This window comes from Ovis aries, chromosome 7 (genome assembly GCF_016772045.2).
Source record: "Ovis aries strain OAR_USU_Benz2616 breed Rambouillet chromosome 7, ARS-UI_Ramb_v3.0, whole genome shotgun sequence".
Taxonomy (NCBI): domain Eukaryota; kingdom Metazoa; phylum Chordata; class Mammalia; order Artiodactyla; family Bovidae; genus Ovis; species Ovis aries.
This window is the reverse complement of record NC_056060.1, coordinates 49,562,317-49,580,889: the sequence shown is the minus strand read 5'-3', so window position 1 is coordinate 49,580,889 and position 18,573 is coordinate 49,562,317. Positions and strand designations below refer to the sequence as shown.

General features: G+C 35.4%; 1 protein-coding gene across 3 annotated transcripts in view; it reads left to right on the top strand.

The window, feature by feature from the left end:
• MINDY2 (MINDY lysine 48 deubiquitinase 2) overlaps positions 1–7,021 on the top strand; it is an 81,578-nt gene extending 74,557 nt beyond the window's left edge. For 2 of the 3 annotated variants that reach the window (XM_027971795.3, XM_042252390.2), the window contains one exon: positions 518–7,021. In XM_027971795.3, coding sequence (XP_027827596.2) covers positions 518–646 — 129 coding nt within the window. In that variant the 3' untranslated portion in view covers positions 647–7,021. The remainder of the gene's footprint in view (positions 1–517) is intronic. The other variant, XR_009601207.1, reaches the window with a different exon arrangement.
• Positions 7,022–18,573: the final 11,552 nt, after the last annotated feature.

Sequence of the window (18,573 nt, the reverse complement as noted above, 5' to 3'; positions counted from 1 at the left end):
TTTTAGCAATAAAGAAATGTGTGCTGAGATTAAAACTTTTAAATTAGGTATTGACTCTGTTAGCATTTTAGCATCCATGGGTTTTATGACACAGTCCTAAGTTTGTGATTATCTTGCTGCTGCTGCTGCTGCTGCTAAGTCGCTTCAGTCGTGTCCGACTCTGTGCGACCCCATAGACAGCAGCCCACCAGGCTCCCCTGTCCCTGGGATTCTCCAGGCAAGAACACTGGAGTGGGTTGCCATTTCCTTCTCCAATGCATGAAAGTGAAAAGTGAAAGGGAAGTTGCTCACATGTTATTTATTGTTTATTTACTTACAATAATGGATACATTAATTATATCTATTCTGAATGATAGAGGCAATTACGCAGGTACCATATAACATTAAAAATTTATATACCAGTAGCCTTTTTTCCGTTACTGATGCCTTTTACTTTCATGATTTTTCTTTCTAGATAACTCTGCTTAAGCATCTTAGAAAAATTGTGATAATTTCTTCCTGTTTATTTTCCTTAAAGCAAAGCCAGCCAGCGCAAGCCTCTCCGTCAAGTGGCAGACAATCTGGAAACAGTGAACGTAAACGAAAGGAACCACGAGAAAAAGATAAAGAAAAGGAAAAGGAGAAAAATAGCTGTGTCATTTTGTAACAAGTGTGGATTCTGTTGGAGCCATCTGTATGTCTTCAGAAACAACCATAGGAGGAAAGGAAGAAAAACCGATAAATACCGTCTGTGCCTGATTTCCCAATGGATTTTGTTCATGTTTATCAGGGGAAAGGTTGTTACTTAATTACAATCAGACTTTTTAAAATCACACAGTATACTCTTTATGAGCTGGAGTTTCATGTTACAAGTTGGAAATGCTGTGTTGTTATTCATGAAAAATAATGCACTTGTAGCCAAATAAGTAAATAACAGCAAATTTTATGTCATAGTGACATTCATAACTCATATCAGTTAGTAAGCTATTTCATTTTCTGTTCTAACAATGAATAGAGATCATTGATTTTGTCTGATTCCTTCCTCAAATCTAAATATTAGCACAATAGTTTCTGAAATTAATTTTTACAATGTTAAATTATGATCTGATCCATGAGAAACCAGGGGTTTAATATAGATTTAAAAAGAAAAAAAAAGACAATAATAATAATAATAAATAACCCTCAGTTGTATATTGGACTAGTTCAGCCCTTGAACAGCTTTACCTTTGTTTAGGAATGTACATTTTAGATATACGTTGAGAAACTGATAATGGAACTTGGATTTAATTTAGATAAGAAAAAAAAATTTATTTCTTTTCCAGTAACAAAATTACATAACACTAATACTCTCAAAATTAGATCTTAAAACTTTGTAGTGTTGTAAAATTTTGAGGAGTTTTAAAATCTTTAATATAGGTTACTTGGACCACAGTTACTATTTATTCAGTGTGACAAGTGAGTATAAAGAGAAAACCACAGTGGATGCTAGCCCTTGTAAATATAGGGATTTACAAAAAGAGATAGTTCAGTGTCTACCTTTTTCTATAATTACCTTGAACCTTAAAATTTAAATCATGTTTATTTTGTAGAAAATTAAGTATACTTATTAAATCAAAAAAAAGCACATTTCTGAAAGGATGTTAGAGATAGTCTCTGAGTCTAGTAGAAAAGCATTATTAAAAATCTGTTTGACGATAGATAAGAATTTGGAGGAATTTATGTAGAAACAATCAGATTTTTCTAACTTATAAGAACCAAATAACCTATAACATCTTATAGTGTTTCTAGGATTCAGAAAGAATATTTATTGAACTTTATTATGAGGCAACACATATTTTCCTGTATTTCTATAGTTTGGAAAACTATCCTTGATAGTCCTTTTTATATGCTTTATATTTAAAAGTTTGTTTTAGTCATTTTTGAAAAGACTATTGCTGCTGTAAGTAGTTACGTGATTTACATTCTAAGCCTCAGTAAATTTGTCTGTTCAAGAGCATCTTAATTTAACCTGAGCATCCACTTAGAGAATGCTTTTTGTGGTCTGAGGGGACGAAAGACTACAAAAAAACCCATCGTCTTGATTTCTTAAGCTATGTCCTTCACATTCTCTGTGATCCAAGACCAGTTGTGGGATAAATCTATATATAAAAAGTAAAGTCTTATTTATGGATGAAGTTATTCTAAGAGAAATATTCAGGGTCAAGCTGTATCTTTTATGTCCGCCTGTATCACATGTCTCTTTATGTTATACCATTTGTTATTCCTTCAAATTTCACATGCTAGCATGGTAAGTCATCAGAGAACCTGTTTGGTTTATAAAACTTTCATACAAAATATTTGGTGAGCCTCTTGACCGTAACCCAAAATATGCATATAGTGCTCAAGTAATCAGATATAAAATGTATTACACAGTTCTCTGTTAGCTCAAACAATTGATTTTTAGGCCGAGTTTATTCTTGATATCACTGTTGGTTAAAGGAGGAAACACAGTGTCGGTGCATTATATTTTATTAAGAAACAAAACAATAAATCCTGAGAAATTTTTAAAAATGTATTTGAGGCATACTTTTCCATAATTATATTCTTAACTATTCATTGCCCTTGAAAAACATATGTGTAGAAGTTATTCCTCTGTTAGTTGTTACTGTCTTCTTAATTTGTTCCAAAGACAACACTGCCATTCTGCATTCCCATTGAAGGAAGAAAAATTTACTCGAAACCAGCAGTACTGCTATCAGATAAGTAAATGTCAATGTATACTTATGAGAAATAAGTAAGAAATATAACGTGTTTGCTAATTCAGCCTTTTTCTATGTAATATTTCCCACTTGGGCTTTCTTACATTCCTGAAATTCAGTTTGGTATACCAAGAGTAATAATGATAAAATGTTTACTTTGAATACTGTGGGGGGAAAATTAAATGTTTAATTCTGTTAAAAAAATTTCTTAGAGATCTGGTTTTACATCCTTGAAAGTAAAAAAGAATTTAGAGCAATTATGTTTTTATTTTGCTCAAGTCAACAAATTACATATTCAGACATGTCATTGTTGGTTTGGGTATATTGGAATTTGATAGTGGTGTATTAGTCTTTCCTTCACAGTACTTTGTAATGCTTGAAAATTGTTACATGTATAAGACTAGCAGAAATTAGAACTTAAACATTTTTGTTTTTAAGATTTATAGGCTAGATTAGAGGCACATTTGCATCAACCAGTCACCATTAGAGCTAGCAAAAGAGGCAGATGAATGAATGGATACGGTCATTGAACTTTCTCGTACTTTCAAAGACTATTCCTTAAGGTTAGTGACCAGTCTTTATTAACAGTATGAAAATTTTCTCATGCCAATCCCAACAGTGCTGTGATTTACAGTGTTATCAACACTTAAAAATTGTGTTGTGTGTGTGTGTGTGTGTGTTTCTGAAGCAAGGATCTATGACTCCTAGATCTAATAGATTCTCAAGGGAATCTGGGAATGTTCCTCAAATTTAAGAATCATTGTAAGCATACGCACACCAAGCTATTTGAGGCAGTTAAAACTGGCATTTGGCTGCTTCCTGTAAAATGCTAGTTCATTGTGCATAGGTAAAGTATCTTATTTCATGTTTCAAGGTGTCCAGTAAGTAGTTGAATGAGACATATAGATTTAAGTATTAGAATTAGGCTTTGGAATATATTTTCTGTCTAACATCTCTAGTATTTGACTACTTATCCCACATTATGTTTTGAATTTTTCCCCATACTTCTTGATCTTAGCTTAATTAACAAGCAGTTTACTATCAGATTGATTGAATCCAACATTAACCATTTTGTACTTTCACAAAACTGTAACATTTTGTTTTCAATGAATAAGCAGCTCAGTTCACTAAGAGACAAAACATCTCGAGAGGAAAGGACTAGAAGTCAAATATATATTTAAAAAGAGAACTATATTAATGTTGGCCTTTCAAGCAGATACTTATAAAATCCTACTGGACAAAAATCAAGGCAAGAATTTCTAGAGCTGTCCTAAAACAAATCATTTGTTTTTTTTTTTAAAAAGCAAATTGATGACATTTCATTTAACTTTCCTATTAAATGAAGTTATAGTAAAACATGATGGAAAGCTTATGGCTTTTACCTATCACAAAATATTTGGACATACAACTTAAACCCTAATAATAAATTTACTAAAATTTGATAAAAATAAGATCGCATTAAAGATAGCATATAATTTGTATTTTAAGGGATGGGAAATGTGAAATTCTGAAGCATTTTGTCTGAAAACCTGGCTTTTATCCTGCCTTCAGCAAATTTACTGTGCCTCAGTTTAAGTATCTAAAGAGTGCTCATTTTAGTGCTTTGCACCTTCGATAAGCACAGGGTATTATTGAAATAATCATAAATATTACACATCTTTTGCTCTTGAATGTGTAGATGTTTTCCCCCAGTGGCAATATTTCTACAGCCAGTTTTTTTCTGAATGCTGTTAAGTGTGGAGAGTTGTCTTGTGTTTGAGTATGGCATCTTCTCCTCCCCAAGTGTGTGTGTGTTTTGTTTTGCTGCACTGCACAGTATGTGGGATCTTAATTCCCAAACCAGGGAGTAAACCCATGCCCCCTGCAGTGGAAGTGCTGAATCTTAACCACTGGATGCCAGGGACTTCCCTCTTCCACAAATGTAGGATTTTACAGTTGCTTTTGTGTTCCGTAGGGCTACAAAATCAAAACCAAGAGTACTTGGGAGTATAAAAGGGTTGAAAATCTATCTTTTCCAGTATCTTTAATATATCTAAATATTTAGATTCTGTTCCTTCATGGAATAAAGTACAGTGGGATCAGATTACTGATACATATATATGAATGTTTTTGCTGGATAAAATTCATTTAGATCTCTTATGTATTGTCCTTTTTAGGATTATTTAATTTTTTTTAACTATAAAATGTTATTTGATATATACAGTTAAATTTCTGTTAGAAAGTAACCAAAAATAGTAAAAGAACTAACTGGAATCAGAGTTCAGTTCTTAGGTCCTCTAGTTATTGAGTGTCATTTTTACAGATGTCCAGCGCTCTTTGGAAAAAGTGAAAAATTGTGGTTACTCTTTTGGAATGACACTTTAAAACTAAAATTATAATCAAAGGCTTCTTGAATAAAATATACTATAATACAGAGATAATGCAGTCTAAAGGGACAAATTGCAGGACCCTGTTAATTTATTTTGAAGATTTATTTAAATTTTAACTCATGCATGTCTTTTAATCCCATTATTTCTACTGTTAGAAATTAGAGTTTAGTAAATTATGATATGCATATATGTATTTTACATGGATTCTAATGTCTGACTTTCCTTTTCTGATCCCCCAAAAAATTCAGCTCATAATGCAGGGCAAAGGTGTTCAACTGTTTCCTCAAGCTTAGCTTTATACTGCTGACCTGAGAAGGAGTGAAATTTAGACTTGTCTACCTATAATACATTTTTTTACAGCATAGAAAACTATCCCAGAAAAGGTGTTAAAATACCATGGCAGAAACATAAAACCTAAACTTTAAACCACTGTAGATTTAGAGATCAAAAAGTTATATGTTACAATGTCTCTACTTAGTCTGATATTAATTCTAAGAATTCCTTCAAACCACTTAATTTGTCACAATTAACTTTAAGGATTTTGTATCTATCCTTACTGCAATATCCTGACAGGCAGAGGTACCTCCTAGATTAGATGGTAGACAAAGCAAAATTTTTCTGAAGGTGATCCTGGCTTCTTTGGCACTAGTGTAGTTATAGCTTTAAATAAGAATTCAGGAAACTGAAATACCTATTTAAATTCTCAAATCAAAGACCTGTCCAAATGAGCATTATAACTGAAATACCCTGCAGAACAGTTCTAACTAATGAAATATGTTTTAAGACTAAGATTGGCATTTAATCCTCTCCTATATGTCTCTCAATTTTGTCTGTTTTTGTTGTTTTTTACATGGTAGTTGAATGAAATAGCCATTTTTTCCAGGGTATATAGGATATCCTAGAGCTTTACAGATTTTTAAAGATGAGAATTTGAAAAGCTTCCAGTGGTTTTTGTTAAAATGCTGTTTTCTTAATAAAATGATAACTATTGTTTTCACAGATCTACACATCACAAGTAGGATAATATGATTGGAGATTGATGTGTGCTTGCTACCCAACAATCAGCAAAAGGGATAATCATCACTTGTGAAACTTCAGAGGTACCCTGAAAGTAATTTCCTAAAGTTAGTGCATGTGTCTTTTTTCCTTTTATTGTGCGGAATAATTGGAATGTCGCACATATTTGGGGGCCTAGCAAGTGAAATGGTGTAACGACCACAGAGAAAGTGATCTTGAAATACAACAAGAGAAAAGGTTTTCTTCTTCTTTCACTTTATTGTCCAGCTATTTGGGTCAGGAGGTTGCTATGATAGATCTCTGTACCAGGCCAAGACTGGCCAACTGAAATAGAGTTCTCAAAAAGTTTAAATATATAGACTGTGTACGAGTGCCTATTTTTTTCTCCTTCTTTCCTTTACTATCTTAATGCCCTTTCTGCTTCTGAAGTAATATATCTGTTTTGGTTTATGACCAGCTTGAATTCCAGTTGTAGAATAATAAATAGCAGCCCTAGAGGTTGATAGAAAAGAGCACTGAAATACAGTTTTTGAATGAAAACACTTAAAAGCATCTCCCCAGCTTAGGGTTGAACTGAATTTTTAAGAAAATTGTTGTTTTATATGCTAATTATGCTAAAACTTTTTGAATTTAAAAACTAAGTCTTAAGTTTCAGAAGTTTCACTTTTGGAGGATACTCCTATAAGGGGCATATTGAACAAAGATGAGAAAGTATAAAATATTTCTGAAGGAATTATTCAGTATTATTCAACTTTTAATTTCATGTTTGTTATTGTACCACAAAGATAGTGTCATTTTTGGATTAAAATGTTAGATTTTTGTTAATATACTTAAATCTGTAACCAGTGGTAACACTATTAGTATTTTTTATTATAGATTATATTTTATTTCAATAAACTTTGATATTTAGACCCAAAAGTATTTCTGCTATGTATATTCATCTCATTAAGCTACTTCTTATAAACTTAAAATAAGTGGGAAAATGGGGAATTAACATTAATTCACATTTACCTAGGATTGGCTCTTAACATACTTGGACCAACTCTTATTTAAAAATTTTTTTTAATCTTTTCCAATGTGTCTGTTTTTGTGCCAGTACCATACTGTGTTGATTACTATGGTTTTGTAGTATAGTTTGAAATCTGGAAGGGTAATACCTCCACCTTGTTCTTATTTCTCTGGATTTCTTTGGCTATTCAGGGTGTTAGGATTGTTTTCCTATTTCTGTGAAGAAGGTCATTAGCATATTGGTGGGTAATGCATTGAATCTGTGAATGGCTTTGGGTAGTATGGCCATTTTAACAGTATTAATTCTTCCAATTGTAAGCATGGGTTATCATTTCATTTGTTTTTCTTCTTCAATTTCTGTGAAGTTTTATAGTTTTCATTATACAGATATTTCACTTGGTTACATTTATTTCTAAGTATTTAACTGTTTCTGATGCCATTTTAAATGAGATAAGTTTATTTCTTCTTCAAATACTTCATTGATTTTGTATGTTGATGTTTAGCATAGCAAGGCAGCCATGCTCATTACTATACTCCAGTGCTGTACTGTATATTGATTTATATATCCTGCCACTTTACTGAAATTATTGACTAATTCCAAGATTTTTTAATTAGTTGGGAATTTTGAATTCTTGAGATTTTCTATATATAGGATCATGATCCTATATGACATTTTAACTTCTTTCTTTCTTTCATTTGGATGCCTTTTATTTCTTTATCTTGACTAATTGCTCTAGTGAGGATTTCCAGAACTGTATTGAAAAGGTGTGATGAAACTGAGCATCTTTGGCTTATTCCTGATTTTAGGGAAACATTTTCACTTTCTTTCCATTCTGTATAATATTAGCTGTTGGTTTGTCGTATATGGCCTTTATTATGTTGAGACATGTTCCGTCTATATCCAGTATGCAGTATCATAAAATGATACTGCATTTTATCAAATGCTTTTTCTGCATCTATTGAGATGAGCAGGTGATTTTTACCTTTCATTTTATTAGTGTGATGTATTACAGAAGTCCTAAATCTTTTTAGCACCAGGGACCAGTTTCATGGAATACAGTTTTTTCATGGTCCAGTGTGGGGGAGGATGGTTGCCAGATGATTAAAGCACATTACATTTATTGTGTACTTTATTTCTATTATTACATTGTGATATACAGTGAAATAATTATACAAATCACCATAATGCAGAATCAGTGGGAGCCCTGAGCTTGTTTTTCTGCAACTAGACAATTCCCTGTGGGAGTGATGGGAGACAGTGACACCTTAATTATATTGCTTATGTCCAGTCTACTCTGTAATCTCATTTGGTTACTGTCACTACAGAAAACCCTTCTTTATAAAGATAGGATGTGGGGAAATGGAAGGATTTTCAGTCCTTTTGTGGCAATATCAGGATATTCCACCTTGACTTTAATCCAAAATGTATGGAGAGTTGAAGTTGTCACAAATGTAATTTTAAGGCCTCCGTCATTTGCATTCTCAAACAGTGGATCCTCTTCTAGCACAAAGTTAATTCACCTGGCTTATTAAAAAATGGGTCACGGACCCATTCTTTCCCAGCTTGGGGGTCTTTTGTAGTTGGAAAGTAATGCCCAAACTCTTTTGAAAGCTGAGATGGATGATCATGCGCCAGCTGAGAGAATGAGGGCCTTGGCTCAGTCTCTTTCTAAATCTCTGGTAATGTTTGAAATGTCAAAAATCCCAATGTTCATTTGTCTCCTCCACAGTTCCAGGTTGGCTTTGAATGTACCTTGAAAAAAGTTGTTGCTCTCCCCTAAAGTGACAGGTTGAGTTTGTTGAGCAGGTTGAATATGTCACACAAATAAGCAGGTTTTGCGACCTATTCTATGTCACTGAAATGTGCTGCCAGTGATAACTGGTTTTCTAGAAGAAATCTCTGGAGAGGCTCTCATAACTCAAAAACTCTGGCCAGTGATCTACCTTTAGAAAGCCATCTCACTGCTGTGTATAAGAGATGTATGTGTCCATCTCCTTTTAGAGCTGTGCAAACAGACATGAGTTAGGGTATGTACTTTCACATGGTTGACAGTTTTAATCACATCCTGCAAAACACTGTGAAGTTCAGGTGACATTTTTCAGCTTGCTAGCATTTCTCTATGGATGACACCGTGTGTAGATTCACATTCAGAAGTAGTGAAACCAGAAAGCCATCCAGTCACAGCAGCCGCTCCATCTGTGCATATACCGACACAAAATGACCAATTCAATTTTCCTGATATGTAGTCATTCAAAGACTTGAATAGTTCTACAACTGTGATGTTGGTTGGCAACAGAAGTACACACAACCTATTCTCATGCACATTCTCCTGAAAAACAGATCACACGAAAACCAGCATTGTTGCCTCCTTGTCAACACTGAGACACTCATCAACCTGGATTGTACACCACAGTGACTCATTAATCCTTTCTAACTATTGTGCCTCAATATCCTCTGCTATTTTATCAGTTTGTCTAGTTACGGTGCTAGCCAAAAGAGGAACGTGTGCCACCGTTTCAACTGCAATCTCTTCTAAAAATTCATAACAAATGTCCTTAGCAGCAGGCAGGATCAACTCTTCAATAGTAAAGGGCTTCTTAGCTTTACCAATGTGGTTAGACACTAAGAAGGATGCTTTTGGCAGACACATTTGATGAAGTGGTGGCCTTCAATAATTGCTTCTGTTCTTTGTGTTCACAGTTTTTTCTTTTGAAAAACTCCAAAGGCTTGTCTTTTGATGGAGAGTGCTTGGTCTCCATGTGGTGAAGCAGTTTTAAAGGTTTCATGGCTTTGTTCAATAGCTGGTCACCACAGATTATACAAAGCAGACTTGGAGAAGTGAATCACCTGTTGCAGTGAGCCCATAATTTAAGTAGCACTCTTAGTATTTTCTTTTAAATGCAGCTTTCTTTTCTCAGCTTTTCTTTTGGCAGTCTTAGAGTGTTCTGCTGTCTCAACATTGGGCCCTTCCACCTTTTCAAAGAAGCTCTTTGGCAACATTAGTTTTTCATTCATTTTGGCTAGGGTTAGCTTGTGGGCTTGTGGGCTTCAATTTCCCAAGTAGCTCAAATGGTAAAGAATCTGCCTGCAGTGCAGAGGACCTGGATTTGCTCCCTGGGTTGGGAAGATCATGGCAACCCACTCCAGTATCGTTGCCTGGAGAATTCCATGGACAGAGGAGCCTGGTGGGCTACAATCCATGGGGTTGCAAAGAGTCGGAGATGACTGAGTGACTAACACACACAGCTTTTGGACTTACCAATACTGTGGCTGAGACAAGTATGCAGTGCAGGAAAGAGGCACAGACTGAAGTGGCAAACAGAATAATGGGAGGGCCATGCATGGACTAAAATAATTGTTGGATCTGATTTCAAGTCAGAATCATCATCTGCCTATGACCAGATGCAGCTGTCTAGTTGAAGTACATCAACTCAGTTGCCGCTATAAAGCCTGTTACCAGATATAATTTAATTGTCACTTGTCACTCACTGATAGGGTTTTGATATGAGTCTGCAACCAGTTCATTTATTGTGGTCTCTGTGCAGTCAAACTTTTCTGCTAATGATAATCTGTATTTGCTAATGATAATCTGAATTTCCAACTTCAGGGTAAATTTTAATGCCATTTATAATTTAGTTGCTTAGTATATAGTTACATTATCACTCTAGCTCTGAGATTTTATTTATATGCTGAGATACATATCAAATAGACAAAAAATTTTTTTAAATATTAAAAGCAACAATAGAAAAGCAGCAAATAACATCAAAGGGACTCTTGATAAGGTTATGCTGATTTTTCACCAGAAAAAGCTCAAGCTCAATAGATACAGATAAACCTTTTGATAAAATTCACTATCATTTATAATAAAAACTCTCTGGAAAGTGTAACGTACCTCAACACAATAAAGGCCATATATGACAAACCAACAGCTAACATATTCAGTGGTAAAAAGCTCAAAGCATATCCTCTAAAATCAGAAACAAGACAAGGATGTCCTCTCTCTACTTTTACCCAACATAGTTTTGGAAGTCCTAGCCACGACATTCAGAGAAGAAAAAGAAATAAAAGGAATCCAAACCGAAAAAAGAAGTAAAACTAACTTTTTAGGAAATCTTAAAGATACTACCAGAAAAGTACTAGAGCTCATCAATGAGTTCGGTAAAGTTGCAGGATACAAAATTAATACAAAGAAATCCCTCCCATTTCTATTCACTAACGATAAAGGATCAGAAAGAGAAATTATGGAAACAATCCCACTTTCCATTGCATCAAAAATAGTAAAAATAACCTACCTAAGGACGCTAAAGACCTGTACTCTGAAAACTGTAAGACACTGATGAAAGAAATCAAAGATAACACAGAGATGGAAAGATATACCAAGTTCTTGCATTGGAAGAATCAGTATTGTCAAATGAATATACTACTCAAGACAATCTATAGATTCAATGTAATCTCTGTTAAATTACCAATGTAGTTCCCTCCCATACCCACCCCCTCTAGTCACTGTGATTTCTCTTTTTTTTTTTCTTTTTTGCTGTGATCTCTCTTTGGAGAGAGCAGCTAGTCACTAGAGCCACTCACCCACTCACTGCCTTCACCCTCCTCCTCCTCTGGTCCCCAGTGAATCAGCTTCTACCTTCTCTGCCATAACCACCTCTGCCACTGCTGGCTCCACCACCACTTCCCTAACTCCACGGCCTCCTCTCTGTTCCAGTCAGGCACACACATGGATGGATCTCTCAGATGTCCTGCTATGCAGTGGTTTTTTTTTCATGGATATCCAATTTGTGGTTCAGAGGGTAAAGCGTCTGCCTGCAATGTGGGAGACCTGGGTTTAATCCTTGGGTCAGGAAGATCCCCTGGAGAAGGAAATGGCAACCCACTGCAGTACTCTTGCCTGGAAAATTCCATGGACGGAGGAGCCTGATAAGCTATAGTCCATGGGATTGTAAAGAGTCACACACGACTGAGCAACTTCACTTCAAAAGGGAAGGAAAAAGGGAACAACTCACACTGCCATGAGGCTAACTTCCCTCAAGTTAATTTTTCTATGTGGTGTGAAGTAAAGATCAACTTATTTTTTGCATACAACCATTCCATTATTTCAGCCTTACTTGTGGAAAAGATGATCCTTTCCCCATTTTCTTGTATTGGTACCTTTGTCAAAATCATTAACCATGAATGTTTGAAGTTTTATTTTCTTGATTCCATTGATCTATTATTCTATCTTTATGTAAATATCATAACATCTTGATTTGGCTGTACAAAAAGTCTTGAAATAAGGTAGGAGGTGTAATTGAATTTTTCTCTGCCATTTTCAGTTTGTTCTGACCTTTATAGATTCTATATAGTTGCATTTTTATATAATTTAAAAAATCATTTAAAATCAATCTGCCAATTTCTCCAAGAAAAGCCCTATAGAATTTTTATTTGGATTGTATTGAATCCATAGAATAATTTCTGAAGCAATGACATCTTAATATTTAATCTCTTAGTCTGTGGACATCATTGTAAATAAATTAGACTTCATCAAAACTTAAAACTTTTGCTCTGCTAGGGTTACTTAAGAAAATGAAAAAGCAAGTGAAATACTGAGAGAAAATATTTTCAGAGTGTATACTGTCAAAGACTTGGATTAATAGATAAACTTTTACAACTCAAGAGAAGGCAAAAAAAATTTTACGTTGGCAAAAGTTTGAATAGACACTTCACAAAAGAAAATAAACAGATGGTAAGTTAAGTACATAAAAAGAGACTCAACATCTTTAGTCATAAGAAATTTCAAGTTAAATCATAATGAGATACAACTACACACCCACTAGAATGGGTTAAATTAAATAGACTGATAATACTAAGTGTTCATAAGGATGTGAAACAATTAGAACTCTTAGACTGCTTGTATGAATATAAAACAGTATCACTTTGGAAAAAAGTTTGGCAGTTTCTTAAAACATTAAAAATATACCTACCATGCAACCTACCTATTTCACTCTTACTTAACAAAGAGAAGTGAAAGTATATGTGCACATAAAGATTTGTACACAGATATTCAGAATAACTTCATTTGAAAGAGCATAAAATTAAAAATAACCCAGATGCCCATTACCAGCTGAATGCATAAACAATGTCATTCATCCATATAGTGAAGCACTGCTCGTCACTAAGGAATGAACTATTGATATATGCAACAATGTAAATGAATCTCTAAGTATGCTGAGTAAAAAAAGCTAGATAAAAGTCTAATTTGGTCTTATTAGACCTAAGTGATGAATGAGTTTTTATTCCCACTGATTTTCCATTTGACAGCCCAGTTTTTCCTGTTCTTAAACCTAGAAAAAATCATGATGTCTCAAGAGTGGCTTACAGCAGTCTTAATTCTTGTGGTCCTATCCATTAAGGCCTGCATACCCAGTACTGAATATTACTTAAATTACTAATGCCATCCAGAGGGAGAAGACAATGGCAACCCACTCCAGTACTCTTGCCTAGGAAATCCCATGGGCGAGGAGCCTGGTAGGCTGCAGTCCATGGGGTCACTAAGAGTCGGACACGACTGAGCAACTTCATTTTCACTTTTCACTTTCATGCATTGGAGAAGGAAATGGCAACCCACTCCAGTGTGCTTGCCTGGAGACTCCCAGGGACGGGGGAGCCTGGTGGGCTGCCATCTATGGGATCGCACAGAGTCAGACATGACTGAAGCAACTTAGCAGCAGTAGCAATAGCAGCCATCCAGAGACTGGTAATTTAGCTACTAAAGATTTGACTAGCATGTTCTGTTTGGTGCCTATTTACACAACTTCTCAACCACAATTCACCTTCACCTTTGAAGGAACATAATACACCTTTATTGGGCTACCCATGAGGTCCCTCAACATCTTTGCCATCATACAAAATATTTTCAAACAATATCTTAATTGCATTCACCTTTCCCCAGGAGCATCAGTATTAAATACATTGATGAAAAAAAATAAATAAATAAATACATTGATGATGTCCTCCTTTCAGGAGTTTCACTTGATAGATTCATTAAGGACACACAAGTCCAACATCTTTTAGTCCTTTTGGAGCTCTAAAGACGTTGTATTACTTAATTACAGATTTAACTTAATCTCACTGACGCCACTATTTATAAATCAGGCCATCTTAAACGGGGCTTCCTTCAACAAAAGGGTCTAAAATCTGTCCAAACTAAAATCAAGGGCACTTCCATCAGTGCCTTTAGAGACTCCTTTGCTGTAGAGGCTTTGACAGCTCCCCACATGCCCCCTGGGGTCTCTGGACCACCTATGATGACCATAAATTACCCACAGGCTAACCTCAGATTCATGCTATATATCATTAGAGCAGAAATTGCTGGTCACATGCTGGGATATCCTGGAAATACAGGGTCTCAGATCCCAAGCCTGTGACTCTCTGTACCCATCTGCCACTTATGCCTTGAGCCTATGGAAGCAGCACGGCACAAGCCTGGCACTGCTCCTGAGGCCTCCTTGATGCAGGGTGGATCCAAACCTGGGCCAATGGGCATGTTCTGCCTCAAAGAGAATTGACCTCCTTTGCTCTTAGTTCCTTGCCAGATGTCACGACCCCTCCAGATCCCTTGACCCCCTGAGGAGCCATTTGGGATTAACAGTGAACAGCAGTGGGGGAGCTCATAGATTGTATGGCGTTGCCACCATCGTAAGTGAGGGAGTTCAGGGCAATGTTGCTGCTTTGTCTGAGATGTCCTTGATGAAGGATGGTATACAAGGGTCAGCAAAATTGGCCAAACTGTGGGTAGTTATCTTAGCACCAAATGCCCTAGTCAGCAAATTGCCCCATCTGCACATTTTTATAAACATTTGTAGTCTTGTTGAGCAAAGAACTGTTACAGGTATCTTTTATAGTCTTCCAGGGAATTGAATTTTTTTTCCATTAAGAGAATTTCATAAAGACTAAAATAAATGGAAATCCAAAGATCCAGTGTTTGGTGAGGATGATGGAGGAATCAGAACTTCCCAGCCAAGCTATAAGTTTTTGCCAGGTCATCAAAGAAACATGCAGTCTCCTGTTACCCTGTTGGAAGACTATACATTTTCTGTTGACTAATTCCAGACGCTTTTTGTGCTTTCACTTGGTCTAACTGAGAGCAAGACTTGTTGGAATTAATCATTTGGTTTTCCAGAAGGAGCTCATAATAGAAGACTCCCTTCCAATCCTTCTATATGCACATCACCTTCTTTGGATGAAGAATGGCCTTTGCTGTGGTTGGTTCATTTCACTTATCCCATGATCTCTTCTGTTCCAAATTATTGTACAGTATCCACTCTTCATTGTGTATCACAGCTTGTTTTAAAAATGGGACATTTTTGTTAACATTTCAGTGGAGAATTGCATGTGGGAATACAGTCAACACTTATTTTGTTTTGTTTTGTTTTTTGCTTAACTTATATGGAAACCAAACATCAAAACGATTAACATAACCAAGCTGGTACAAATGACTTTTAATGCTTGATTGGGATATTTTGAGTATGGTGGCTATCTCCTGCGTGGTATAATGTTGATTGTTCTCAATTAATGTCTCAGTTTGATCACTATCAACTTCAACTTGTCTGCCCAGCTGTGGAGCATCGTCCAGCAAGGAATCTCTAGCATGAAACTTCGCAAACCACTTTTGACACATTCAATCAGTCACAGCACCTTTTCCATATACCACACAAATCTTTTTTTGCATTTCAGTTGTATTTTTTCCTTTCTTGAAGTAATAAAGCATAATATGCCCAAAATGTTACTTTTTGCTTCCATCTTCTATATTAAAATGGCTACACAAAAATCACCAATTTTGATAAGTTTTTTAAAAAAATGCACAGATATGACAGCTATCACAATACAATCTAACAAAATTGTTTCAAATGAAGTTAAAGACGACTAAGTGCTACTGGAGCCATCTTAATGGGAAAAAATGAACTTTCTGTCCAACTCAACACATAAAATGATGGTTCAGTTCAGTTCAGTTCAGTTCAGTCTCTCAGTCGTGTCTGACTCTTTGCGACCCCATGAATCGCAGCACGCCAGGCCCCCCTGTCCATCACCATCTTCCGGAGTTCACTCAGACTCACGTCCATCGAGTCCGTGATTTTCATTTTATTGTCTTGTGTACTAAAGTAATAAATTCCATGTTTTTCAAAGCCTTGTATCATGTTAAATATCAAATTTTCCTTAATGATTAAATTCCTCCTTATCTTTTAAACAAACAAAAATATTTAACTGCCACAAAGTCCTAACCACCATCTGAGCCTTCACTGGGTTGTAGTAGCAACATCAAAGATCATTCATCACAGATAACCATAACAAATATAATAATGAAAAAGTCTGAAATATTGTAAGAATTGTAAGAATATTGTAAGAACCAAAATGTGACAGAGACATAAAGTAAGCAAATGCTGTTGGAAAAATAGCACCCACAGACTTGCTCAATGCACAGTTGCCATGAACCTTTAACCTGTAAAAAAGCAGTATCTATGAAGCATGATAAAATGAGGCATGCCTTATGTAATAAAAGTATAAATATTATATCCTTGGAGAAGGAAATGGCATCCCATTCCAGCTTTCTTGCCTTGAAAATCCCATGCACAGAGCAGCCTCGTGGGCTATAGTCTGTGGAGTTGCAAAAGAATTGGCCATAACTTAGTGACCAAACAACAACAAATATATATGTTCCCACCAGTTCCACTCCTACATATTTACTCCAGAGAAATGAAAATGTGCACAGAGAATTGTACACAAATATTCATACGTTTTATTCATAGTAGCCAAAATCTCAACAACTCAAGTTTTCATCAATAGGTGAATGCATAAAAAATTATAGCCCACCCATACAGTGCAGTACTATACAGCAACAATAAGGAACGACAAAACAACATAGATGAATAGCAGAAACATTACACTGAACAAAAGGAGCCAGATACAAAATCAGACATTATTGTGTGATTGTTTATATGAAACAAGGAAACAACATCTCCAGGTGACAGGAAGATCAACGATTGCCTAGGGCTGAAGATGTGACTTGTGATGACCAGAAAAGGGCGCAAGGAAGACCTTTAGTGATGAAAATATTCTGCATCTTGACCATGGTAGTGGTTACTTGGGTGTATAATGTGTCAAAACTCATTATACTGTACACTTGAAATGTGTGCATAATATTATTTCTAAATTTTACTTTAAAATTTTAAAAAATATTATTTCTATATACTAGCAACAAATGATTGAATATTGAAATTTTAAAATTCCATGTATAATTTATCAAACATACTAAATATAAATTTGACAAAATATGCATAAGACCTATTCACTGAAAACGTAACCTTGAGTTACCTCATTTCTGTCTTTGTCCATGTCCACCTTGAGATTTTACATTTAAATTTTTAAAGTTAGTTACACAGAGTGAGAATTGTAAAGTATAATAGTTTTGTTTCTTAAGTACAAATTTTAGTTACTGCAAAAAATACTGAAGTGTAGTAATATCTTATAAATTGAAAATTCATTTTTAATCACTATTTTAAAACAAAGAATAAAGGAAATGCTTATTACAGAAAATAATTTTGTCATACAGAGGAGGAAGTGTTTAGAAATTATTTGCTTTATGGTATCAAATATATTACATATTAAGTCACTGGTCTTATCTCCCCTACATGGATGAAATGACTGGAACTGATCTTCTTTTAAGTATGTGCCTATGTTTGAATCTTGGTTCTACCACTTGCTATCTTGGACAAACTGTTCCTTAGCTTCCACACATTAAAATGGGAATAATATTAGTACCGAGATCTAACCCATAAGCCTGTTTCTGGAAATTAAATGAATTAATGCATGTTAATTAGGTCCATACCGGTTCTAAAATGTTATTGTGCCAGAAATTACATCTTTTGCAACTATTTGAGTTTATGGTGAACATTTTGAGATGTCAACTTTAAAATATATGTAGGGTTTGTAGTTTTTCAAAATTCTTTGTAAGCAGTTGAAGAGTCTGTAAACCACTGTCCTAGACTTCTGCGTGTGTGTCTTCCCAAGTGATGTGCCCAGAATCACTGAAAGAGTTCATGGGGGGTAGAGTGGGGAGTGTGTAGTGAAGCAGCTAGAGGAGCTTCTGTCATTGCCCTTGAAGAATCTTGGGAAATAAAGGAAAATCAAAACTGGTGACTTTATAGGTTAAAAACATGAGTGGAGCTCACTGCAGTTCCAAATGGATGAGTGCTGAGATCTCCATTGTCTTGATTCAGTAGTTTCCCATCCCCCAAATTCTGTGGATGCCGAGTCAGTGGCTCCATTGCCATCTCCCTCTCCACTTTTTTTTGGCCAAGCAGTGCAGCATGCAGGCTCTTAGTCACCCGACCCAGGGACCAAACCTGTGACCCTGCAGTGGAAGCTTGGAGTCCCAACTGATGGACCACTAGGGAATTCCCTCATCTCTCCTTTCATA